The sequence below is a fragment of the Aquarana catesbeiana genome, linkage group LG06 (genome assembly GCF_042186555.1).
Source record: "Aquarana catesbeiana isolate 2022-GZ linkage group LG06, ASM4218655v1, whole genome shotgun sequence".
NCBI classification, from domain to species: Eukaryota; Metazoa; Chordata; class Amphibia; order Anura; family Ranidae; genus Aquarana; species Aquarana catesbeiana.
The window spans coordinates 101090428-101116087 of record NC_133329.1 but is presented as its reverse complement, the minus strand read 5'-3'; the positions used below and the strand labels follow the sequence as shown (position 1 = coordinate 101116087).

At 45.1% G+C, this 25660-nt stretch overlaps 1 protein-coding gene across 3 annotated transcripts in view; it reads left to right on the top strand.

Annotated features, from left to right (window-relative positions):
- The window catches only part of PIGQ (phosphatidylinositol glycan anchor biosynthesis class Q), a 60982-nt gene that overhangs the window by 14288 nt on the left and 21034 nt on the right, over positions 1 to 25660 (top strand). Inside the window, exons 1-6 of one of the 3 annotated variants that reach the window (XM_073636536.1) lie at positions 2452 to 2550; positions 13143 to 13788; positions 15149 to 15280; positions 18476 to 18596; positions 20933 to 21059; positions 21373 to 21526. In XM_073636536.1, coding sequence (XP_073492637.1) covers positions 13148 to 13788; positions 15149 to 15280; positions 18476 to 18596; positions 20933 to 21059; positions 21373 to 21526 — 1175 coding nt within the window. In that variant the 5' untranslated portion in view covers positions 2452 to 2550; positions 13143 to 13147. Of the gene's footprint in view, positions 1 to 2451; positions 2551 to 8375; positions 8538 to 13142; positions 13789 to 15148; positions 15281 to 18475; positions 18597 to 20932; positions 21060 to 21372; positions 21527 to 25660 lie in introns of those variants that run through there. The other 2 variants (XM_073636535.1, XM_073636537.1) reach the window with 2 other exon arrangements.

Here is a 25660-nt window from a genome sequence, read left to right as displayed (position 1 = left end):
ATAGTGCCCCATCAATGGTATTAGTGGGAGGAATAGTGACCCATCAATGGTATCAGTGGGAGGAATAGTGCCCCATCAATGGTGTCAGTGGGAGGAATAGTGTCCCATCATTGGTATCAGTGGGAGGAATAGTGCCCCATCAATGGAATCAGTGGGGGGAATAGTGCCCCATCATTGGTATCAGTGGGAGGAATAGTGCCCCATCAATGGTATCAGTGGGAGGAATAGTGCCCCATCATTGGTGTCAGTGGGAGGAATAGTGCCCCATCATTGGTGTCAGTGGGAGCAATAATGCTCCATCATTGGAATCAGTGGGAGGAATAGTGCCCCGTTATTGGTATCAGTGGAAGGAATAGTGTCCCATCATTGGTATCAGTGGGAGGAATAGTGCCCCATCATTGGTGTCAGTGGGAGGAATAGTGCCCCATCATTGGTGTCAGTGGGAGAAATAGTGCCCCATCATTGGTGTCAGTGGGAGGAATAGTGCCCCATCATTGGTGTCAGTGAGGGAATAGTGCCCCATCATTGGTGTCAGTGGGAGGAATAGTGCCCCATCATTGGTGTCAGTGGGAGGAATAGTGCCCCATCATTAGTATCAGTGGGAGGAATAGTGCCCCATTATTGGTATCATTGGGAGGAATAGTGCCCCATTGTTGGTGTCAGTGGCAGGAATTATTCCCCATTTTTAATGTCAGTGGGAGGAATAGTGCCCCAAGGGCCGGATAAAGGCAGGTAAAGGGCTGAATCTGGCCCCCGGGCTGCAGTTTGGAGACCACTGCTGTAAACTGATACATCTGCAAGAGAGCTTGTTCTTGCAAAAGCAACAGATTTATTGGCTGAATCACCAGGTGAAAATAGAAGAAACAAAGTCTAAAAAGAAAACGAATGCAGCCATCACATTTAAGAATTGGCAAGCTGCAATATAATGAATGTTTGTTTTTGGGTTTAATACTGATTTAAAGTGGTTGTAAATCTCAGACATGAAATATGAACAAAGCATACCCTTCTATAGTGTTTGCATGTCTCAATTAAAAGCACTTAGGCTCCATTCACACTTGTGCGACTTGTCATGCGTGTAGAGCAGGCGGCTGACACTTCCTCCATGTTCCCCATTTGCTCGTTGGGCGCCAAGTGTGGGTCACATAGGAGACCTTCCCCTGGCTGGGTTCTTTTGGCTATGCCAGGCGATGAACGGGGTCACTTGTCCTAGCACATGGGTAACACCTTGCCTGAAAGTGTGCTCACCAATGCCTGGGACCAGGCGAGGGCCATGGTCACGTGAAAGTCAAACATTACGGCAGTCCTCCAAGTCACAGATGAGCCACCTGTGAATAGTGTTAGATGCGGAGTTCCTCCAGAAGACATTGTCCCTTGTCCTACACACTTGGACAGGTGTTGCATTTGAAAGGACATGCAGAACCTATGCCCACTCTACCAGTCAGAGTACCTCTGTTACCTCACACCCAGTAAAAGAATGGGATCCCGCCGAACACATAGTGCGGACCTCATGTGGGCTCCACTTAACCCTTCTCATTCTGTACCAAGTGACCAGGTGTATGTCTCCGTAACTCCAATCCGCTCCCAGTAATCAATGGAGCTAGGGAGGGAGCCGAACACTAAACCCCCTCACTACCGGAGAACCTGTCACCGATCCAGGTACCATGTCCACAACATGTTCTATTTCTAGGTCCGTCAGAATTTAGGAAAGAAAAAGTCAGATGAGGCCCACACATGATTGGAATGTCCGATGAAACGATTCCGTCTGACTTTTCCTGCCAGAAAGTTCGAATGTGTGTACGTGACATAACTCTAACCCCTTACCCTAATGAAAAAAATAATTCATTAATAAAAATAATAAAAAAAGAAATAAAAATGAATGAAAAAGCTTAAAAAGCTGAAATACCTAGCAACAAATGATACATAGTAGTAGTTTTCTCTATTGGCTAATAAGAAAATGCCAAAGCTCAAAAATGCTGTATAAAAACACGCAAGTCACGCATAAAAATGCACCAAAATCGTGCATAAAAATGTGCAAAAAAACGCTAGAAAAAACACTCAAAGATGCTACGCTCAGGTGTGAATGCAGCCTTAGCTCTGTTCCCTCCAATCAGCTCTCAGCGCTCTCCCCACTGAGCTCTGCAGAGTGTAATTTCAGCATTCCGCCCCCTTTTTTTCTGAACTCTCAGACAAGCTTTATAATTCAGCACTTTGAACAGATGTAGAAAAGTGAAGACTGCAGATAGACAGATGTAGGAGGATTTGTATCACCGGAGGTTAGTCCCTTCACTGGGTATATGTAAGGGTTTACAACCATTCTTTCCAATAAACCCTTGTAATATTTGTGGTAGGAAGAACAGGACTAGGAGCCCAACCCACATTCCTCTAAATTATGGGCTTACCCCTTCACTTATCTGTACACCATATTGACACCATCAACACTAAATGTAGGACACTGGGCGGTTTCTTAGCGGCACTAAAGTCAGTAGGAGGGGGCCATTATCAGCCAGTGTTATCAGGAGTCAAAGCCTGTTCTGCCGTTACCAGCAGTTTGTAAGTATTTAAAATGTATTTTATATATATATATATATGTGTGTATGTGTATCTGTGAGTCTGTATATATTACCGCTATTACATGTATGCAAAAAACATATATTTATATGTTCTTTTGCTTTCAAAATATATTGCTGATTTCAGCCAAACACCAACGTCCCTATAATAAGTCACACTAAAATACTAAGTGACACTAAAATAAGTACCTTCTATTGCTCTCAGCCTCTATACCACCTGTTTTAATCCCTGAAAACCCAGCCCCATTCAGGTTAATTGGTTGCGTTTGGCAATCGCGACTGGGGAGATAATTTCCCCGCAATTTCTCAGCACTTTCTGTAGCTGTGACAGCGGTCACAAGAAGAAAGAGTTTGAATCTCTGAGCAAGGGCACTGACAGCAATAATGAAAACCTGACAGGGGGTTGCATAACCGACCACCGTACCTAGTACATGATCTGACACTTCCGGGGCCGGGGCCCGTGCGTGCGTGCCGCAGGCAGCCCGTACATAGCGGGAGCTGATATGCGAGTATGGCGAACTAGATGTCTGGCAACACATACCGATGCTTCGGTACGCATGCAGAATGGCAGTCTTCCTATGTAAACAAGGCAGAATGCCGTTCTGTTAGTACAGAAGGCATGGATCCTGTGTTCCTTTAAAGCATGAACACAGATCCATTGCATACTCCTGACGCTCCGCCTTACGTACTCCTGACCCCTGACTCTCTGCCTTACGTACTCCTGATTCCTGATATGTGAAGATAGGTGAACATCTGATACATGTTATGGAAGCAAGATTCTAATTAAGCTTTTATGGGATTGCTATGGAGGTATTGGAAGAGTTTTTGGGGGTGCCCTGGTGTCAGGCAGTGAGAAACCCGGGCAGAGGATGTAAAAACCGGACTGTCCGGGTGAATCCTGGACAGGTGGCAACCCTAGCACTAGATGACCTTGTCCCGGTGTTCTGTCAAATTAGCTAACCCGTCAGAACGGAAGTGACATTCGGTCAGCTGCGCATGCGTTCCATCTCTACCGGGTTTGCTAATCTGACAGAACACCTGCAGTCAGAAGGTGGCAGAGGACATCTTACTACACCCATCTACGTCTTGAATTCCAGAGTAATTTTAGCAATATAGTTAGCGAATATAAATAATTATAGTATATTGAAATCTATGATGCTGTTTTGATGTTACATTTTGAAAGAAGCTGGACGCCAGCAGGAAGGTGGTGGAGGCCATGTTGGTACACCCCGCACTATTCAGCGCTAAACCTTTAGGCTTTCAAAATTAAACATCACAGATGTCAATATACTATATTTATTTATATACGCTCACTTTATTGCTAAAATTACTCTGAAATTCAAGACTTGGCTGGGTGTAGCAAGATGTCCGCTGCCGCCTTCTGACTGCAGGTGTTCTGTCAGATTAGCAAACCTGGTAGCGGTGGAACGCAAGTGCAGCTGACGGAACGTTCACTGATCTGATGGATTTGCTAATCTGACAGAACAGCGGCACTGCTGTTATGTATATATCATGTCAGGGCAATGTCTGTCATGCAGCTCTGACACCATCCAACATCGGAGCTTACTCAGGGTCGACTCCTGCATTGGGTTGCATAGCTCCCAACTGTCCCGGATTTCGAGGGACTGTCCCTGATTTGGAGCAATGTCCCTCTGTTCCCCATTCCTCCTCATTTGTCCCTCATTTTGGTCATTTCTGATCTATATAGACCATCGGTTCTCAACCTGGGGGTCGCGACCCCCTGGGGGGTCGATTGCCGATTCTCCAGGGGGTCGCGGATGCTGGCCGAGATGCTGCCTGAGATGCTGGCCGAGACGGACCCGAAGTTACTGCCGGAGTCCGTCCGTCTCGGCCAGCGAGATGTCACTTCCTGCACAGGAGAGACTGCACGGAAGTGACGTTCCGTCGCCGCCATCTTGGTACTCTCGTCCACAGTAATGCTTAGACTTAGAAGTCGGCAAGCGGACATCTTGTTACACCCACCGAAGTCCGCTTGCTGTGGATGAGTGTACCAAGAGGGAGGCAACGACACACCTGAAGAAGAACACCTGTGTCACTGTGACATCTGGTAAGTCAGACACACAGGAGAAGCTGACAAGATAACATTTTTTTCATTATGTTACTTAACATTTATATATATATAAACGTATATATACGTTTATATATATACGTTTGCTGGCACAGTGGCGACAATTGATGGGCACAGCGGCTGCGTTTGATGGCACAGTGGCGACAATTGATGGGCACAGTGGCTGCATTTAAAGGCACAGTTGCAGCGTTTTAATGGGGGTTTTTATTTTCAGATTTTTTCAGTTTGTTTGCGCCCCCACCACTTATTTATATATAAACGTCCCGGTTGGTTCCTCAAAAGTGTTTATTCCGTGCCAGTGCTAGATACATGTTTGGGTGCTATACACTTTGTGTATCTAGCACTGGCACGGAATAACCACTTTTGAGGAACCAACCGGGACGTTTATATATAAATAAGTGGTGGGGGCGCAAACAAACTGAAAAAATCTGAAAATAAAAACCCCCATTAAAACGCTGCAACTGTGCCTTTAAATGCAGCCACTGTGCCCATCAATTGTCGCCACTGTGCCATCAAACGCAGCCGCTGTGCCCATCAATTGTCGCCACTGTGCCAGCAAACGTCGCCACTGTGCAGCCACTGTGCCCATTGTCGCCACTGTGCCATCAATTGTCGCCACTGTGCCAGCAAACATCGCCACTGTGCAGCCACTGTGCCCATCAATTGTCGCCACTGTGCCCATCAATTGTCGCCACTGTGCCAGCAAACGCCGCCACTGTGCCATCAAATGCAGCCACTGTACTCATCAATTGTCGCCACTGTGCCAGCAAACGCAGCCACTGTGCCCATCAATTGTCGCCACTGTGCCCATCAATTGTCGCCACTGTGCCAGCAAACGCCGCCACTGTGTCATCAAATGCAGCCACTGTGCCCATCAATTGTCGCTACTGTGCCAGCAAATGTCGCCACTGTGCAGCCACTGTGCCCATCAATTGTCGCCACTGGGCCCATCAATTGTCGCCACTCTGCCAGCAAACGCCGCCACTGTGCCATCAAATGCAGCCACTGTGCTCATCAATTGTCGCCACTGTGCCATTAAACGCAGGAACTGTGCCCTTTAATTGTTGCCACTGTGCCAAACGCAGCCACTGTGCCCATCAATTGTCGCCACTGTGCCAGCAAACGTTGCCGCTGTGCAGCCACTGTGCCCATCAATTGTCGCCACTGTGCCCATCAATTGTCACCACTGCCAGCAACACCGCCACTGTGCCATGAAATGCAGCCATTGTGCCCATCAATTGTCACCACTGCCAGCAACACCGCCACTGTGCCATCAAATGCAGCCATTGTGCCCATCAATTGTCACCACTGTGCCAGCAAACGCCGCCACTGTGCCATCAAATGCAGCCACTGTGCTCGTCAATTGTCACCACTGTGCCATCAAACGCAGCCACTGTGCCATCAAACGCAGCCACTGTGCCATCAAACGCAGCCACTGTGCCATCAAACGCAGCCACTGTGCCATCAAACGCAGCCACTGTGCCATCAAATGCAGCCACTGTGCCCTTTAATTGTTGCCACTGTGCCAAACGCAACCACTGTGCCCATAAATTGTCGCCACTGTGCCAGCAAACGTCGCCACCTGTGCCAGCAAACGCAGCCACTGTGCCCTTTAATTGTTGCCACTGTGCCAAACGCAGCCACTGTGCCCATCAATTGTCGCCACTGTGCCAGCAAACGTCCCACTGTGCAGCCACTGTGCCCATCAATTGTCAGCACTGTGCCAGCAAACGCCGCCACTGTGCCAGCAAACGCGACCAACGAAAATAATTTTACTGTTAGGGGTCCCCACAACTTGGGAAATTTTATCAAGGGGTCACGGCACTAGAAAGGTTGAGAACCACTGATATAGACAGACATCTCAAGTCTCCCGGAAGGTGCGGGAGACTCACACATTTCTGCGGCGGCTCCCGCACACCCGCAAGCGCCTCCCGATCTCCTGGGAATGATCGGTGCGGCGGGGATCAGCTGTGATCACCGATCTCCTTTGTATAGAGTTTTAGCTGACAGCTGCTTCTCCTTCTCTCCCTCCTGTGGCTATCAGATAAAAAGCTATACAGGGAGATCGGCCCCCTTCATGTCCTTCTCTGCCTCCATTCTCCTCCGACCCCTCCATGTCCTTCTCTGCCCCAGTTCTCCTCCGGCCCCCTCCATGTCCTACTCTGCCTCCGTTCTCCTCCGGCCCCCTCCATGTCCTTCTCTGCCCCAGTTCTCCTCCAGCCCCCTCCATGTCCTTCTCTGCCCCAGTTCTCCTCCGGCCCCTCCATGTCCTTCTCTGCCCCAGTTCTCCTCCGGCCCCCTCCATGTCCTGCTCTGCCCCAGTTCTCCTACGGCCCCCTCCATGTCCTTCTCTGCCCCAGTTCTCCTCTGGCCCCCTCCATGTCCTGCTCTGCTCCAGTTCTCCTCCAGCCCCCTCCATGTCCTTCTCTGCCCCAGTTCTCCTCCGGCCCCTCCATGTCCTTCTCTGCCCCAGTTCTCCTCCGGCCCCCTCCATGTCCTTCTCTGCCCCCGTTCTCCTCCGGCCCCCTCCATGTCCTGCTCTGCCCCAGTTCTCCTCCGGCCCCCTCCATGTCCTTCTCTGCCACAGTTCTCCTCTGGCCCCCTCCATGTCCTGCTCTGCTCCAGTTCTCCTCCGGCCCCCTCCATGTCCTTCTCTGCCCCCGTTCTCCTCCGGCCCCCTCCATGTCCTTCTCTGCCCCAGTTCTCCTCCGGCCCCCTCCATGTCCTTCTCTGCCCCAGTTCTCCTCCGGCCCCCTCCATGTCCTTCTCTGCCCCCGTTCTCCTCCGGCCCCCTCCATGTCCTTCTCCACCCCCGTAAACTGTGTTTACCCTGCTCAGTTTATGAATGGACAGGAGCCTCTGTCTCCTGTTCATTCATCTTTAGTGCCGAGAAAGGGACTGGGGAACGTGTGTCCTCATTCCCTTTGTCTGTCTCAAAGGGGAGATGTCAGGGGTCTGTTTAGACCCCTGACATCTCACCATAGCCCCCCAAAAAATATAAAAAAAAATTCTAAAAAAATGAAAAAGTGTAAAAAAAAATAAAATAAAAAAACTACTGACACCACTCTCCCCTGCCCTACCAACACTGTCCACTGCCCCAACCCCCTCCCCCCAAAAAGCATTGTGAAAAAAAATTAAAAACAAATGAAATTGTAAAAAAAAACAATTATTAAAAATAAAAAAAAACTACTGACATCATCCACATACCACCCACCCCCTTCCCCAGAAGCACTGCAAAAAAATATTGAAAAAGTGATTTAAATAATATTTTGCCGCGGGGGGTGGGGGGCGTTTGCGGGTGCAAAGCGCCACCTCCCTGAAATGAGTTTCTGGAGGTTGGGATGTCTGTATAGATGTATATAAAATGCATTTTTTATCTATCAAAAAGTGTTTTCCCAGCACTAAACCTTTCATCTGATTTCTAAATTGCTGCATTTGTAAATTCCAAAAGCCAATATAAAGGAATAGTAGCAACTCACTCATAATGGACATGTGACAGTACCTCTTTATAAACCCCTCCAGAGGACAATATAATGATCTTTTGCTCATCACAAAATTTAGAATCCCCCAATACAAAGGCAGACATCATAGGAGAAACTCTCGTTTATTTGTTGTTGTTGCCCTATAGTATATACTGAGAGGCACAAAAGTGTCTTCAGCCATCCTTTCTCCCGGAACCAAGAGACACGGTGCATAGTTCCCCCGGACACTTTAGACTTTCGGACCGCGTCCCTTAGTTACGGAAGTGGAGAAACCGGAAGTGGATGAAAATGTCTGCCTGCAGGGCCAGTGACCTCTTTATGCCACTAATTAACCTTTAGAGTGGCTGGACGGGAATGTGCCAGTGCAGAGAGGAGAGTCCGGGCGTCCTGTGAGTTCAGGTAAGGGGGGACTTTATGTGCACAGGAGTGTACTACTTACTGAACTGCATGGGGGGGCTCTGTAGCTGGGGAACTACATGCTCCAGCAAGTCATGTGATTTATTATGCAGAGCTGCATTCCACACAGGACCTGATTGTCAGGTGACAGTATTGCAGTGCTGGACACACACAATCACTTAGGCTACTTTCGCACTGAGGCGCTTTACAGGCCTTTTAGCAATAAAAATAGCGGCTGCAAAGCGCCTATTCTATCAATCCAGTGTGAAAGCCCGAGTGCTCTCACACTGGGGCGGTGCGCTGGCAGGACGCTAGAAAAAGTCCTGCGAGCAGCGTTTTTGGGGCGTTTTGGGAGTGGTGTATACACCTCTCCTAATCTGCCCCTGCCCATTGAAATGAATGGACGGCGCTGCTGAAGTGCCTGCAAGGCACTTCGCAGCGGTGCTACATGGGCGGTATTAACCCCTTCTTCAGCCGCTAGCAAGGGTTGAAAGTGCCCCACTAGCGGCAGAAAAGCACCGCTAAAACTGGCGGCGCTTTACCGCCGACGCTCTCACCGCCCCAGTGTGAAAGTAGCCTTACAGGCAGATTAACCAACTTTCAATTGCAAGAATGAGCAAATGAATGCAGACACACACACACACCAACATATGTGACTGTCGTGTATAATTTGTTGACGGCAGGGTGCTGCATTATTTGCCAGTTTTTGCAATCAATAATGGGTTGAAATCAGCCTCAAATTGTGTGCATGGGCAGCAGCATGCTTGTATCGTATGATTGTCTGATGATGAGTGTGGGGGCCTAATGTAGAACTAAATACACAACTTGTTTTCCTTTTTGATAAAGTAAGAAAGGGTTATAAACCCTGTCATCTTTTATTTTTTATTTATTTTATTTTTTTTTGCAATCTGTGTCTCATTGAGGGAATTTTCCTTCACTTCCTGTCCTGTAGCCAAAGCTGGAAGTAGCAAGAAATCCCTGCAAAATAAGGGAATCCTTGGTTGTCACCTAAATGAATGTCCCCATTGGAAGATTTCTTCTGTTTTTTCTGCGTTGGTGACAACCCAAAATTTGGTACTTTCCTCTCCCCAATGGGGACACAGACAGCAATAAAAACTGACAGGTGTTCTAATCTCTCTCTATCTAAAAAAAGAAAAGAAAAATAATGTACTTTAGTTATACTTTAAAGTGGAAGTAAACCCTCCTATGGTTATCAGCCAAGGAAGCTGCCATCTTGGCCTCTGTTTGAACTGCAACTGCCATGGTGCTGCACATGTGATTAGTTATGACAACAGACATTGGATGGTTTGGTTGAGGACACAACCGGTGTGACAGTTACATTTCACTAATTTTGGTAACATAATTATTAATGTATGTTCCTTGCTAAAGAACATTTTTTTTAACAAGTTGTTATGGGTAAAGTTCCGCTTTAAAGTGCCACTTACAAAGAAAAACCTGTTTGTGAACAGGCAGGCTTTTTAATGTAGAAGAAACACTTTATTGACTCTATTGACAAAGCATTTACAAGAGAATAAAGGATAAGTATCCACATGGCTATCTTAGCTATCTTTATTTTAGCCACATGGCTATCACTTTCAAATCTCATTGGACTTAAAGTGATTGTTAATGATCACAATTAAAAGACCAAACATTTGTGTATGGTTATAAAAAACATTATAAATAAAAAAAGCAGCAGCACACAGAGCTTCCCAGTGAATGGCTGTGCAGAGGACACGGGGGGGGGGGGGGTTCAGGACAAGTCTGATCATTGGAGGAGAGCACACTAAGTTCTCAGCATAGCTAGAGAACTGACCACGCTGTGGTCTCATGCTTAGTGTGGTCAGTTTTTACTGGGAAATCAGAGGGACTGACAAGAACACCAGGGATTTCACACAAAGGAAGCAATACAAAGAGAACGACATCCTTTCTCATACAAGTACATGGTACAGCAGGCACATATCAAGAATATGAAATGTTGGGGTAACAAACGCTTTAAGTGAAAATAACTGCAACTTTATTTTAAATTAAGGGTCTTTTCACACAGGCTTGTCCGCTGTACGGATTCTGCTTGCTCAGAGGGGGATTGATCCGCTGATCCCTGCTGAGCATGTGGATGATGGGTCCATCTCCACTCACTGTGGGGAGACGGACCTGTCAGAGTCCTGCTCTCCTTTATGGGAGATCGGATGAAAATGGACAGCCTGTCCGTTTTCGTTCAATTCCATCCAATCCGATCCTCCAGACGGATGGAAAATAGGTCTGGATTTCTCAGATCGGATATCGGTGGAGGTCAGCGAACATGTCAACACTGACATCCGCTGATCCATAGAGGCGAATGGAGCGTCTGATCAGGTCCGCCTAAAAAACTGACAGGCGGTCCTGATTGGAGCACCCGTGTAAAAGGGGCCTAAAGCAGAACAAACTGTGGGCAGGCAGGCTTTTTATTGCAGAAGAGACATGCAATGCCTCTTCTGCAATAAAATACATCTATCTGCTGCTCCCAGCATTATCTGGCATGTAAACTGAGCTGCACATACTCAGCTAACATCACCAGCATGGTCCCTGTGTACCCAGGTGACTGACTCATGCAAATGCACTGGAGTGATGTCTTCCTGTGCCATTGAATGAAGACTGACACCCAGAAGAGGATGTACAATAGGTGAGGGATGGGAACCATTGAAGAAGAGGTAAGTAAAGGTCTGCCTTAACCATCCACACCCTGGTGTGTTAGTTTTTTGAATTGAGCCTTATGTCTCTTTGTCTCTTCTGCACTAATGTATTCTTACCTGCCTGTTCACAATGTACACTGAGGTGCACATAGGCAGCTCAATGTACAATTTCTGTATCTGCCAAGATGAATGATCTCCAACCCTTGTGCAGAAGCGATGTCATGTCAGTCCAACTGATCAAAATGCCTGAAGATCAGAAGACCGGCTGAAGGTGTCAGTGGCCAGTGAGAGAACAAATGGACACAACACAACTGGAGTAGAGGTGAGTATAGTTCTGCTATAAAGTGGCAGCCACTGAATGGGACCCTTGTCTGTGGGGAAGCAGTGGTCTCTCTGCAGTGGCTTAAGGTCCAAAGACCTAACGCTCTGCAATCAGTAAAGCTCAGGGTCCCCCTCTGATTGGAGAATTCTAGCTCTGACTCAGAAGGGGTGGCATGTCAACCCCCTGAAGACTTCTCTATAGAGAGCATGGTGGCAGGGGACAGGCTTTTCCACTATAGGAAACAAATGGTAAGACTGCACACCTATGTTTTTTTTTGTACCTAGGGGTATTTAGTTAATTTGAACTGAAAGTTCAATTGTGCTTCAAGCTCAACTTTATACTGGAAAGTGCTCACAGTCTCATACCCCCCTCCCCCCCAAGTCCTCTTCCTTTATCAAAATTTTAATTCGTTTTAGCATACACCATAATACCAGCTTCCTTATGGCTGGTCACATGACGAGCTAAGGTCCTTCCTCTTCTTCTCCAGTGTCAGTGATGGGCAATCTATATTGCTGCAGAGCATTGCACTCATGTTGTGACATGTGAGTGGCATTCTCTTTATCTTTCACCTGTGTGCCCAGTCTGCATGATGATGCCCCCCTAGGGGGTGTGTCTTTGACAGTCTGCGCTTATTGGTGGTAGAATGACACTGTGCGTTATTCAAGCTCGAAGAGGACTGGCAACCAGAGACCAAGGAGGATGTGTAGGGCTGCACTAGAGCATAGAGAGAGGCAAGTATAAGTAGCACTTGAAAACTTTTTTTTTTTTGGAACAGAAGAAGTTGTGGGAAAGGAAGATGTTTTTGATTAAAAAAAATTGAGTTCTGCTTTGTATGGCCACCCAAAAGTGGAACTTCCACTCATCTGATCCCCCCCCCCCCCCCCCCCCAGTGCCACATTTGGCACCTTTCGGGGGGCAGGGACGAGAGGATACCTGCCTTTCACAGGTATCCTGTCCCCACTTCCGGGAGCCTGCGCCACGGCCCTTGACGTCACCGCTCGGCTCCCTCCTCCTTCCTCCTCTGTTGGGCCAATAGGAGAGAGAAGCGGAGCCTCGCACATGCGCAGTAGGGTTCCCGGCGTGAAGCCGTAAGGCTACACTGCCAGGTCCCCTTACCCGCAGTGGCGGCAGCAGCACCCGACATCTGATGGAAACATCAGCTGTGGGTGCCGACATCGCTGGACTCCAGCACAGGTAAGTGTCCTATTATTAAAAGTCAGCAGCTGCAGTATGTGCAGCTGCTGACTTTTAATTTTTGAAGCAGTGGGCGGACCACTGCTTTAAAGAACCTGTTATAACAATCCTCATTGGTTCTGAAAGTCTGGTGCATGTTTTCCTGTAGTGCAGACAGATCCATCTCTGCTCTCATTTGCCAGGAACAGGGTGGGCTGTAATGTCCTGGTCGCATGCATGCAAGTTAATGCTGGCTTCCTGCTCTGTGTCCTTATGCTTGCCATAGGCATGTGAGTTTTCTAGCAATTGAAATTATGAGGCTTGTTTAACACATAAAAGGTTCCCTTGAATTAATACAAATAATTGTTGATATGTAAAATGTACATCTAAAAAAGGGCAGTGTGCATTGATTTACCTGAATTCTTCTATTTGTTTTATTTGCAGTCATTATGGCTATTAAGATCTTCTTCCCCAGCTGCTGTTCTGCAGCAGAGAACGGTCTTCTTATTGGACGCTGGATGGCAGAACACAGGTCTGCTGTAGTACTGGCGACGCTGCATTTTCCTTTCATCCCAGCCAGTGTGAGGCGCTATCTGAGCCAGATGGAGAAGAAGACCGGTCTGAGCCTCTCTGTAATAGGGACGTGGAGCCACAGCAAGAAGGACAAGGACAAGGATGAGAAGATGGATAATTTCCTGGGAGAACTGGGCAATATCTTTAGTCACCAGCCTTGGCTGCGGATCGCTCGGGAGGCTTCCAGCAAGTTCTTGGATTGCAAGGTAGAGAGGATGGAAGGCGAAGAGTCAGAGGATGTGATCTTGGTGTACTATGACCAGACGAAGCTGATGCTGTCCGAGTTACATTCTGCGTCTGAATATTCTGAGATCACTGCAGTGTTTGATACTGTGGCCAAGAACCAGCCACTCTTTGCCATGGACAAGTATGATGAGGGGCCGGTGAACTTAACGCACTGGCAGTCTGAAGGGGTGGAGGCCAGTATTATTGTGGAACTGACCAAGCAGGCATCTGTGCCATTGTGTGCTGTCATCTCCTTTTTTGTCTCACTGATCACCAGCATATGTAATCTCAGGTAAGAGGCGAGTTCTGATGGACTTCAGAGGTTCTGGCACATGACCATAGTAAAATGCCTTGTTTGGGGTCCAGTAGGGCTAATGCCCTATAACATTAAAACAAATGTTTGTTGCTTTGCCTTTAGCCCTAATACCAAGAGCAGCTAGTTAGAATCGTGTTGGTCAATGATATACGCCTTTTAATACAATAACAGCAGTCACTTAGTGCCCTGGTTAAAACTGAGCACAATTTGGAGCCTCTGATGTCCTGTGGTGTGTGCATAATACTGTAGAGAACATTTGTGGGTCAAAGGAGAGCCTGTCACATGACTTTAACAGGTCATGTGATGGAAATTTCTCTGCAGAATTTCCTCCACCACCTTTATTAAAAGGAGTGGGACTTCACATGTGTCATAGCCCAAGAGCAAGTGCAGGGCAAGGCACAAAGGATTTTTTACATTTTTTTTGGAAAAGCATTAATTCGGTTAGGATGGTTTATAATTCTCCCCACTAAAGCTGGCCATACCTGGATTGAAATTTGTCTGGTTCAGCAGGGACCAGCCAAATTTCAATCCATGTTTGGGCAGACTGATTGTACCGAAGTCAATCCAGCAATTGACTTGGGTACAAACAGCTTGTCGGATTTTTCTACATACAATTAGTGCCAGCAGCTATAGACACTGACAATAATAGTATTCTGCCGGCCGAGAAGGCTCCCTATGCCCCACTGCCGGCAAAATACAGTAGTGCTGCGGAAGGCACTGGCTGTGTTGATTGGGGGATTGCGCAATCTTCTTTCCTTCCACCTGTGGTGGAAGGAAAGAAAATCGGTTTATCTATGGCTTGCCTAAGGCCCTATTCACACTTACAAATGGGATCATTTATGATTACATGTGGGAGACCCAGCAGGAGTTCCCATTGATTAGCTGCAGGAGGCAGCCCCAATTAAAGCAAGGGAAGGCTGAACGCTACATGTTCACCTTTGATTGCTCATTGAGAGATTACCTGTGAATGATCAGCTCTGGTGCTGGAGCTGTCACTGCTAGGTCTCCCGCATGTAATCACGGACAGCCCCATTCGAAAATGTAAGTAGGGGCCTTACAGTAATAGTGGATGTCAGTAGCTGGCCTTGTGCCTGTTATGACTGATTTCTGACTTTTATAAAAAAGTGTGGCAACAAGAAAATGTAAATTGCCTATGGAAGTGGTCAACAAACTGCGGCCCTGGGGCTGTATGTGGCCCTTTGCTTGCCTTTATCCAGCCTTTATCACACATCTGACCAGGCACTGATGGACCTCAGCTACTTGTGGGTGCTGGAGTGAAATAAGAGTACAGGTACTCCCTTGTCTTATTAAAAACTTTAATCCTCCTCTACTGCAGGATTCTTAGCGGGAAGCCTCTTTCTTTCCTATGGAACAAGATGTCTACTTGTGAACAGCTGGGGAGACGTTTGGAAAACCTTCGACTGGTCAGCAGCTCAGAAAAAGCCAAAGACCATATGACTTTTATGAGGTATGTGCTGCTTACCTTCCTGCTTTGTGCTGTCAATGGCTTCTTTTCACATCTGCCAGCCTCCTGTCATCTACTGCTTTTCCTTCTCTCTTGTCATGATCGTTAAGTGCATAACTATGCATGATAAAAAGGCTGCTGGACTTACCCTTTCCTGATTGTGATTGCAGTCATGGACAGATTTACTCACAAAATAATCCAAAATCTGCTCTCCTGCGCTCAAGTGATAAGCTTAGAGGTGCACAGTACATGGATTCTTTATCAGCGCCAGTGGCCTTGGTGCCCACTCAGATCAATGGGTATCCTTATAGACTGCAAAACAACAAGAGGAGGGTGCACCGACCTAGCACATTACTAAATAAGATTTTATTGAGGAATAAAAACAAGTGTTCTACTCAAAAAACACACAGCATGTATTTACATATCATAGCATATATGTGAGAACAATCGCCTTCCGGTCTGCTGTAGTCTACCAATAGTGTGGGAAGACCAGACAATGTCTGTAATGGCTGACGCATTTCAAGGGAGAACCCTCTTCATCAGAGCCAAAGAGAATGCTTTGCTTTTCTACTTTGGCTCTGATGAAGAGGGCTCTCCCTTAAAACGCGTCAGCCATTATGGACATTGCCTGCTCTACCCACACTATTGGTTGACTACAATAGACTTGAAGGCAATTGTTCTCACTTGTAATGTTTGTGAGTATAACACTTGTTTTTATTCCTTAAAAAATGTATTTTGGTAATGCGCTAGGTCGGTGTGCCCTTTTATTTTTGTGTTTCACAGCTACTCACGCCAGACTTGAGAGAGAAGCATTGGACACAAAGAACTATGAAATTGTTATCTCTCTTCAAGATAAGTATTGTAGAACATAGTACATATAGAATCGTGTCATTTTAAAAAGAGAGTTTCAGGAATTATGTTTGAAACAGATTGCAGGAGGTAAGCGTTATATTAAAACAGTTGTAAACCGCTGGGAAAAAAACCCCCTGCAAAACAAAGGCATAATGTTGCTAGTATGCATCGCATACTAGCACGTTATGAAATATTCACCTTAGAACGAAGCCCTCTCAGTGGCACCCGGTCACCGCTGAGAGGGCTAACATCTTCTCCTGTCCTTTCTTCCGGGATAGCAGGCTCCAGCGCTGTGATTGGCCAGAGCCGCAATGATATCACTTCCGCGCATACGCGTGGGAGCCCTTAGTTTTGTCAAGAAGCTCTGAAGTTCCGGTATGCCGGGCCTTCAGAGCGCATGCGCCGCTGACATCGGCTGCATGTAGGGTGAATATCTCCTAAACGGTGCAGGTTTAGGAGATATTCATTTTAACTACAGGTAAGCCTTATTAGAGGCTTACCTGTAGGTAAAAATAACAAAGCGGGGTTTACAACTGCTTTAATACATAATTACATTGGTTCAGCTTGGCCGATTTCCCCCCCCCCCAATAAGCAGTAAATCACTGAAAAAGATACTGCTACTCGCCACTATCTTCTGGGTCCCTTGCCAAGCAGTCAGCCTGATGCATTGTGAACGCAGGAGGTCAGCTCTCAGCAATCAAAGCATTCTTTGATTGGACGAGGTAGAAAGTGTTACAACAACTCCTCACTTCTCTTTCTCAAATCGGAGAATGCTTTGTGTTCTTTCCAGCTTTCAAGGTGATTTTCCAGGTAATGTAGCTGGCCCAATGTAACTTTGTATAAAATATTCATACCTGGAATTCTTCTTTAATGAATTACACTTACCTTGGTGTCCTCCTTTTGCTAGATACAGTTCTCCTAAAGCTGGGACTGCAGCACCAAAAGCTCACTGATTACATTCTCTGTCTACTTTTTGTCCCTGCAATTTTCTAAATGGAGTTAGTTGCAGCAATGGCGGCCCCACAGACTTCCAATGGAAGGCATTAATTCCAAAAAAACAAAAAAAACCATATGATATACACTTTAGTTATACATAGACCCCATGCTGGACACAGAGTCCAGAAGTAGAGGGTGCATGGACCAAAAGCTTTGCGTTAAGGGTTTACTGAGCTCTGGTCCCAGTTTTAGGAAATCTGTATCTTAGAAAGTACAGCATGGGGTCTATGTGTAACGAAAGTGTATATCAAGTGTTTTTTTTTTTTTTTTGTTAGAGCAGGGAAGGGGTAGATCACCTGTCAGGAATTGGTGATTTTCCCTCACTTCGGCTAGGTTCAAACCTAGTGCGTGTGGCTGCGAGTGTGGGAATCACATCTGTTCCCACACCTGCAGCCAAATCAAGCTGCTCTTAGCAGACACGCGGGGGTTGCCATTCTGAATGGCACCCTCACGCCTCTCAGCCCACAGCGCGTTTGCAGATGCAGAAACCGCAGGGAAATCTCATGGTAAAAAAGACCATGTGATTTCCCTGCAGCCACATATTTAAAAAAAGGTGCATGTACCTTTTTTTTTTTTTTTTTTTTTTTTGCAGAAACACAGGCACGACGCATTCAAATGAATGGGCTTCCGTGCCTGCGCGAACGCGGGACACAAAAACGCTAAGGTGTGAACCTAGTGTTCCTGTCCTGCTGACAATGTTTTTCCAGACAGGAATTGAGGGGAACCCTCCAACAGTAACACAGACAAAAATAAAATTGTTTTAGTAGAGTAGGGTAAGGCTAGAACCCCTGTCAGATTTTATATCTGTGTCCCTGTTGCAGATTTTTCGTCTTTCTGGTGAAACCATTTTCAAAAAGTAAGTATATATCTCTCTAAATGGAGCCATGGAGAGCAGTGAAAACCAGGCAGGGGTTCCAATCTGTCCCCACTCTATCTAAGAAAAAAAAAAAAGGTTGGCTTAACATACATGTTCGTTTTTTTAACATTTACCTTATTCTGCCTTTTCTGATATAATCCATGAAGCTCTCCTTTTGAAATCCAATTTTTATATGACATATATGAGTGGATGAAAAGCTTCTACATGGAGTTATTGGGGTTTATTTACGAAAGGCAAATCCACTGTGAACTTGGAAGTGCAGTTTTTGTAAATCTGAGGCGGATATACAAAAAAAACAAAAAAACTGCATTTTTGCTTGTACATGATAGAAATCAGCAGAGCTTCCCCTCAGATCTACAGTGACTGCACTTCCAAATGCACTTGTAGTGCACGGTGGATTTGCCTTTAGTAAATAAACCCCATTGTATTCCCACCTCAGTGTTAATTGTTTGTCTATGTTTTCTGATTTACAGAAAGGCTAGCACTTTCCTGTCGCTGTTTGTAGATGTAACTCTGGGCATTCTGTTGATGTGCTGGCTGTACCAGGGCAATCACATTGGTCAGATGGCTGATGCTCTCATCCCTGTTGCTGATGTAAGTGGGTTTTTTTTTAAGTGCTTATACCAGTGATTCTCAACTAGGGTTCCTCCAGAGGTTGCTAGGGGTTCCTTCAGCATCGGGCAATTTATGCCTCTCAGATAAGTTCCCACTCACACCATTGATCTTTTTAGCTATCTGTAAGGAGGTAATTCTTCTCAATGACCACAAGTGTAAGGACCATTCTTCCCACTGACCATCACACTAATGTATCATGAGTTGTAGATTTCTAATTTTTAGCAGGGGTTCCCCAAGACCAGTGAGCTATTTTGAGGGTTCCTCTGTGTTGAAAAGGTTGAGAAAGGCTGGCTTATACCATGCATCATAGAATCTTCTGCCAGCTTCCCAAGGCATATAAAAATTGACTATAGATTTCAAGCATGAAACTTTAATTTCCCTCTGTATACAGCAGGAGTTTCAAAACTTTTGTGCAGAAAAGACTAGGAATTTGTGAAGCAAGAGAAAGCAGCGACAAGCCGCTCTGAAGTCCACAGAATGCCCTCTGCCTCCAGATTCACTTTCTACTTTTGTGACAGGGCTCAGGCCTAGAAATTGCCTCTCGGGCATCAACCACTGCATTATGGGAGGGTAGGGGATAGTGTCACAACTTACCCCATACCTGAAACAGTTGCAATTTAAACTGGGTGGCAGCAGGAATTGGAGCTGTGGGTAGCAGTGCTTGGGGTGAAGGCACTGGATGGTGCCTAGCACACAGATGGGAAAAGTCATTTTTAGAAATGACAGTCTTGCTGTAAAATTTTGGCTTTTGGATATCTTGTTCAGACTGTGCTATTTATGTATGTAGTTTAGGGGTCTCTATTTAATATTGTTTCAAAGATATTGTTTCAAGATAATTAAAGCATAACTCCTATAACAACTTCTTTAGCAAGAAACATACATTCCACATTATCAATTATGCTATCAAAATGAGTGTGTGCTGTAAATTGCTTCTAGCATGATTTCTGTTTCTTCTTGTTGGAGGCTGCCATTTTGCTGAAGCCCAGAGCCCCTGAGCAGCAGCAAATCTTTACACTGTCAGCAGATTGGCTTCTACATTTTCAAAAATGGAGAGCAGCTGAGCATGTGCAGAGCAGGGCGAGACAGTGTATTACCGTCAGTATTTGTACTTTTTTTTTTTTTAATGTTTTACATAGCTATACCTGCAAAAGGGGCCAGCCTGAAGTCATCTAGCAAGACTTAATTTTCTAACTATAGTTTCACTTTAAAGGGAAAGCATGGCCAAAGCTCTTTTGGCTGTACTTCTCCTGAGGATCACAAGAGTGCAGTTCGTCCTGCACTCCTGTGACCCGTTCAGGCTGTGGAAAGATCCTGAGCATATAGTTGGGATCCACCCAGAAGCTTGGACCAACAGTTGGCTCAGACTTTCAGCAAGCCACTGAGAGCCTAAGCCAGATGCTCCCTCCCCCTCCACATCTCAGTGCTCTAGTGACTGCTGGGGGGGCAGAGCAGAGAGCCGGTGACAGAGAGTCACCGGCTCCCTGCTCACAGAACACTGAGAACTGAGCGATCAGCGGTCTTGAAGCCGGCGTGGGGACACATGCAGCATTGATGCACCTAGGTGAGTATAATTTATTTATTTTTTGTTAACCCATACTTCTCTTTCAAATGCAATATTGTATTTCAACATTTTTTGGAGAGGGACAGATTGTGATATAATATATTTGGAACACTGTGGGAGATCCATTTTGATCCTTACATGATATATACAGGCTGTGATTTAGTCCGAGGCCCTCCTGATCCACCCTCTTCCAAGCAATCGCCAGTCAACTGCCAAAGTATCTAAGTCCACTGTAGTTCTGACACTTAACAGAGGATGGGGCTTATTCCTGAACTGATTAAAACCTGGGGCCCTATATACAGCCTGGGCATTTCTGGCATTGATTTGAAGGATAACACTGGTTTCTGATAGCCCCACAAGGTGATGCATTTCAGCACTGTTGTACTTTTAAAATATTTTAGGATTAATTTAAAGGAAACCTGTGCTGAGAAAATTATGAAGCCTGCCATTGCTGTCCTCCTTCTGAAAATGCTAGTTGCCTGCCAGTTGTGCTGATCCTCTCATTTTAGTATTTGTAGTGAATGACCTGGAACAAACATACTGCCAGTTAAGGCAACATGACTGTCAGTGGCTTAGGAAGCATTGACGACATTAGATCAACAAGACAGTATGTTCAGGAGCAAGACAGCAGTGGCAGCCCCAAGACTTACTCACATCCCCAGGTTTTCTTAAAGCAAATGTTCAGTTTCCTAGTGTTTACCATTTCACATTTGTGTACTATGTAATGTGTTTTACTATATTGCTTTTTATTTAGCGAATAGCTCTAGAGCTCCAGGAGCTGCTGCAGTGGCTGATGGGAGCTCCCGCTGGGCTGAAGATGAATCGAGCCTTGGATGAGGTGCTGGGAAGATTCTTTATGTATCACATCCACCTCTGGATAAGTACGTTTTGTAGAAGATCCCAAGGGATCAAAACGTTTTTCCTTATAAGAAACCACTCTTCCTGTCAGTGCTAGACTCTGTTTTACTTCTGTCATTACTGGTGTGTTTTCTTTCTACACCATTCGCAATATGACCTAACATTTCATCAGGTATTTTCTGTACTAAAATATTAGTAATAGAATACACAGGCTGCTACTTATGACTTGCTTGTTCACACCACTTGCCAGCCAGCTCACTGCCAATGAATAATCTGATACCCCTGAAATTCTATGTACCTTGGCTCAAATGCATGACTTCATTATACTGTTTACAGGTTACATCCGCCTGATGTCTCCCTTCATTGAAGTGATTCTCTGGTATATCGGCCTGTCTGCTTGTCTGGGTTTGACTGTAGCTCTGTCCATCCTTTCTGACATCATTGCCCTCCTGACCTTCCACATCTACTGCTTCTATGTATATGGAGCCAGGTAGGAACACACTGGGGTGCATAAAAAGTCACAATAAATCCTCTGCGTGTGTGTACCCTAGGAAGAATCTGCGAAATGGCACAAGAAATTAAAGCTGAACTTCGCCCAAAAGGGGGAACGTTCAGCTTGTTTGCATCCCCCCCTTTAATAATTGCCACTTTTTGGGTGGGTGTGGAAAGCGGTACCTGTTTTTGACAGGTACCCGCTCCCACTTCTGGTCAGATCACTGCGGATTTTCGCCTCCACCCCCTTTCCTCGCACCCTTCTAGGACACATCACAGAGCCCAGAAGACTGTAGGACTAACCGCAGTGTGAAACCGGCTGTGAAAATGCAAGGCTTCACTGCTGGTTTCCCATAGTTAAGATGCTGGCGCCTGGACCCCGAAGCAGATTGAAGAATCGGCTCAGATGATGACAATGCTTGATCCCTGGACAGGTAAGTGTCCTTATATTAAAAGTCAGCAGCTACAGTATTTGTAGCTGCTCGCTTTTAATTTATTTTTTGGGGGAGACTGGAGCTACTCCTTTTTTTTTTTAAGGATGTTATTTTTTGCCATATTCATGCTATAACCTTTTACTGTTAGATTTTAATCGAACATGAACGTTTTTAAATTTAAGGAGAAAAGAAACAAAGAAATTGTGGTCTTATATCATAAATTACATTTCATAAATCACCATAGTGAGTAAACAAATCTTCATATGAATTATAAAAAAGGGGTTACCCTTGAAGACGTCAGATGTAGGCTGACGAAACGGCGTTGGGTGGTGTTTGAGATACGTCATTTTCGCTCGGCTGGAACGCTAACCGGCAATTCCTATGCAATACATGCTGATCCCGGTAAGTGCAATACAACCTTTTTTTAAAAAAATAAATTATTTTAATTCCTGCACCGTGAGAGTATTTATTCCTCTCCCTCTCTATATGGCAGAACTGGAGCCTTGAATAGGATATATATATATATATATATATAAATGACAGCAGCGGTTTGGTTCATTCCTGTGACCTCATGTATGACTTCTTGGATTTTCCCATATGCGTGTGTCTGCATGCTGGTGGAGAGGAACCTTTCCTATACTCACTGAGGATGTTATTCACGTGTGGGCTCTATACATGAACTTCACAATTTTTTTGTATTGTTCATAATTCAAATGAAGATTTATGTGTTTACTCACTATCTTAATTTATGATATAAGAGTGCAGTACTATTGGTGTTGGTATTTCCCTCTACTTCTGTGAGTCATAGACAGGAAATGGGAAGAAAATCTATCTCGGGGACCCAGACAGCATTGAAAACCTGATAGAGAATTTAACTATTCTTTATTCTATTCAAAACTCAAAAAACTGTTTTGGCTGGTGGGTTTACAGGGCCTTTTTCAACCTTTTGGGTTTTTCAGGGGTGGCTTGGCAAAATGCATATGAATTGCCCCAAAATTGTAAACATGCAAATGGGTGGATCATGACTGCTTTTTTGTTACACAAAGCCACAGTTTTTTATTGTGCAGTATTACAGCCTTGGGCACTGTACAGACCAGCCACTGGCATCCTAACAATCATGTCATTGGTTGATAAGGAGGATGTCAGGCGCAGCAACTTGTTTGTCCCTCTCTATCAGCACTGGGGTCACGTTAGCTGGGTGAGGAAGATGAATGCTGGAATATTAGTCAGTACCAGTGTGCAAGGGTATTTTTGCTTGGTAAGAATAAATTGTCTCTAATGTTGGGTGTCATGAGTGTGAATGCTATGAGAGCAATACTAAAGTGAAGCAGTGCTATAAAACTATAACCAATGAAAACACAAAACAGTAAAGTTCTAAATCCAAATACAAAAATGAAGTGCAAATGCAACTGTGTCAAAGTGCAAAAGTGCAATCATATAATGAAAAATAGTCCATCTCTTCAATTGTGCAAATAAGTGCAACAAAAAGGGGGGGAGGGGAGAAAAAGTGTCCCAAGTGCAAATCAACAGGGTAGGATGTGATGATAGCCTGTAGATAACCTTCAAAAATCTACACCCAGTGTGTTCTAGCCTCTCACCTCAGATATTGGATTGTGGCAATCTGTGCTGTCTTCCTCTTTATTGGAAGATATCCTCGCTATTAGTAGCGAGGAGATGTTGTTGGAAGTGGCAGCAGAGGAGGTAATACCCCGGATCTGGAGGAACATCGGAAGAGGTTGTTGTGGAACACATGGAAAAAGATCCATCTATCCCCTAATGCTGCAGTTGTTCCTTATCCCGCCGGGATATCTTCTATAAAGAAGAAGACAGCCCAGATTGCCACGATCCAATATCTTGATGCATGACTGGACCCATTGGGGTCTATTCCTGAGGTGAGAGGCTAGAACACACTAGGTGTGGATTTTTGAAGGTTATCTACAGGCTATCGTCACATCCTACCTTGCTGATCTGCACTTGGACACTCCCCCCCACCCCCTTTTTTTTTTTCACTTATTTGCACAATTGAAGAGACTTTTAATCATTGTAATATTTGATGCACATTTTTTCTACTGCCATTGGACTATTTTTCATTATATGATTGCACTTTGACACAGGATTTGTTTATTGCATTTGCACCTCATTTTTGTATTTGGATTTAGCACTTTATACTGTTTTGCATTTTCATTGATTATAGTTTTAAAGCACTGCTTCACTTTATTATTTATATATCTATTGGTGCTGGTGACACTTTAGAAGTTCAGCTGTATACACTTTGATTCACACTACTTCAAATCGCCAACATTTCTAGTAGCGCATAAGTATTTCACCCCTTTTTTTATGAGAGCAATACACTGCTGCTAGTTTTGACTTTTTTCTAAAAATGCTAATTATCTAGTTGTTATGTTGGTCTGCAGGTCAGAGAAAAGTCAGACATCCTTCACAAATTTTCGTCAGTGGTCCAAAGTATGGAGCAGGATGGGGAGGGTGGGGCTCCGATTTTTGTTATCTTGAGCAGCTGGCTGCAGTTCCTGTCAATTAGCTACCACCCTCTGTAGCTCAGTGTGAAATATAGGTTGCACAGATTCATGTGACAGGATGTTGCAGTCCTGTCCAGAAGCCTTACACAGCACTTGTTGATCTGGATATGATGAATTGTATTTAAGATTCTAAACATCTGCAGCACCACAAATAACATACCACAATTTACAATATAACAAAACAAAAAAAAAATCAACAATAATACAATATAACATATAAGTATCTTGGTGTCGTCTAATATCCAAAGTGCATATAATCATGAATGTGAACATAATCATATAAATATACAGTGCAATAAAAAAAAAATATGGTGCCTTAGTGCTCATATACATCAAGTACAAAAAAAAGTCCATAAAGTGATAAAGTGGCTTTTGTATTAGTGACTCATCCACCCACTGATCCGAACTGCTGCCCATTTGTCCAGTATCTGGACTGATCGCCAACCAACTGCCACTGGGGCAGAGACTTTTTTGCAGACGTCACGTCGCTGCACGATCTTGGGTCGACAGAGGCTTTACATGTGAGTTATTAGCGCATTTAGCTACAATGCATTGTTTCTTGTCAATTGGATGCTAGCTACGTACCTGTTCTAATTTTAATAAAATACCGCTCTCAGGGCCGTCTTTAATATTGATTGGACCCTGGGCAAAAATTTTCTTGGGCCCCCTCCCCCCCCCATGCAATTTCACTCTCCACCTGCTCTGAGACATACAATAAATAGCAGGTAGACTTAAAATCAGTTTACTGTATCAGATCAGGCAGCAATTGTGATTGGTTGCCAGCGGTTACAGCATATCATTACTGCTTACTTACTGGTTGCTAGAGGTTACAGCACACATTACGGCTCACTGATTAGTTGCTAGAGGTTACAGCAAATGATTTCTGCTTGTTGATTGGTTGCTAGAGATTTATGTATCATTTCTTGAATGGACTAGCGCAGCACCATATTTCTATTCATTTACTTAACCAATAGGGGCAGGGTGTACCCTATCTGGTGTAGACAGCTTTTCCCAGTTTTACATTTATTATTTCTATATTTTTTCTCTCCCTCCGCACATGGTAGCGCAGGAATAATTTTATTTGTTTGCTAGAGATTACTGTACAGTATTACTTTACTGATTGGTTGGTTGAGGTTACAGCACATCATCTCCTCACTGCAG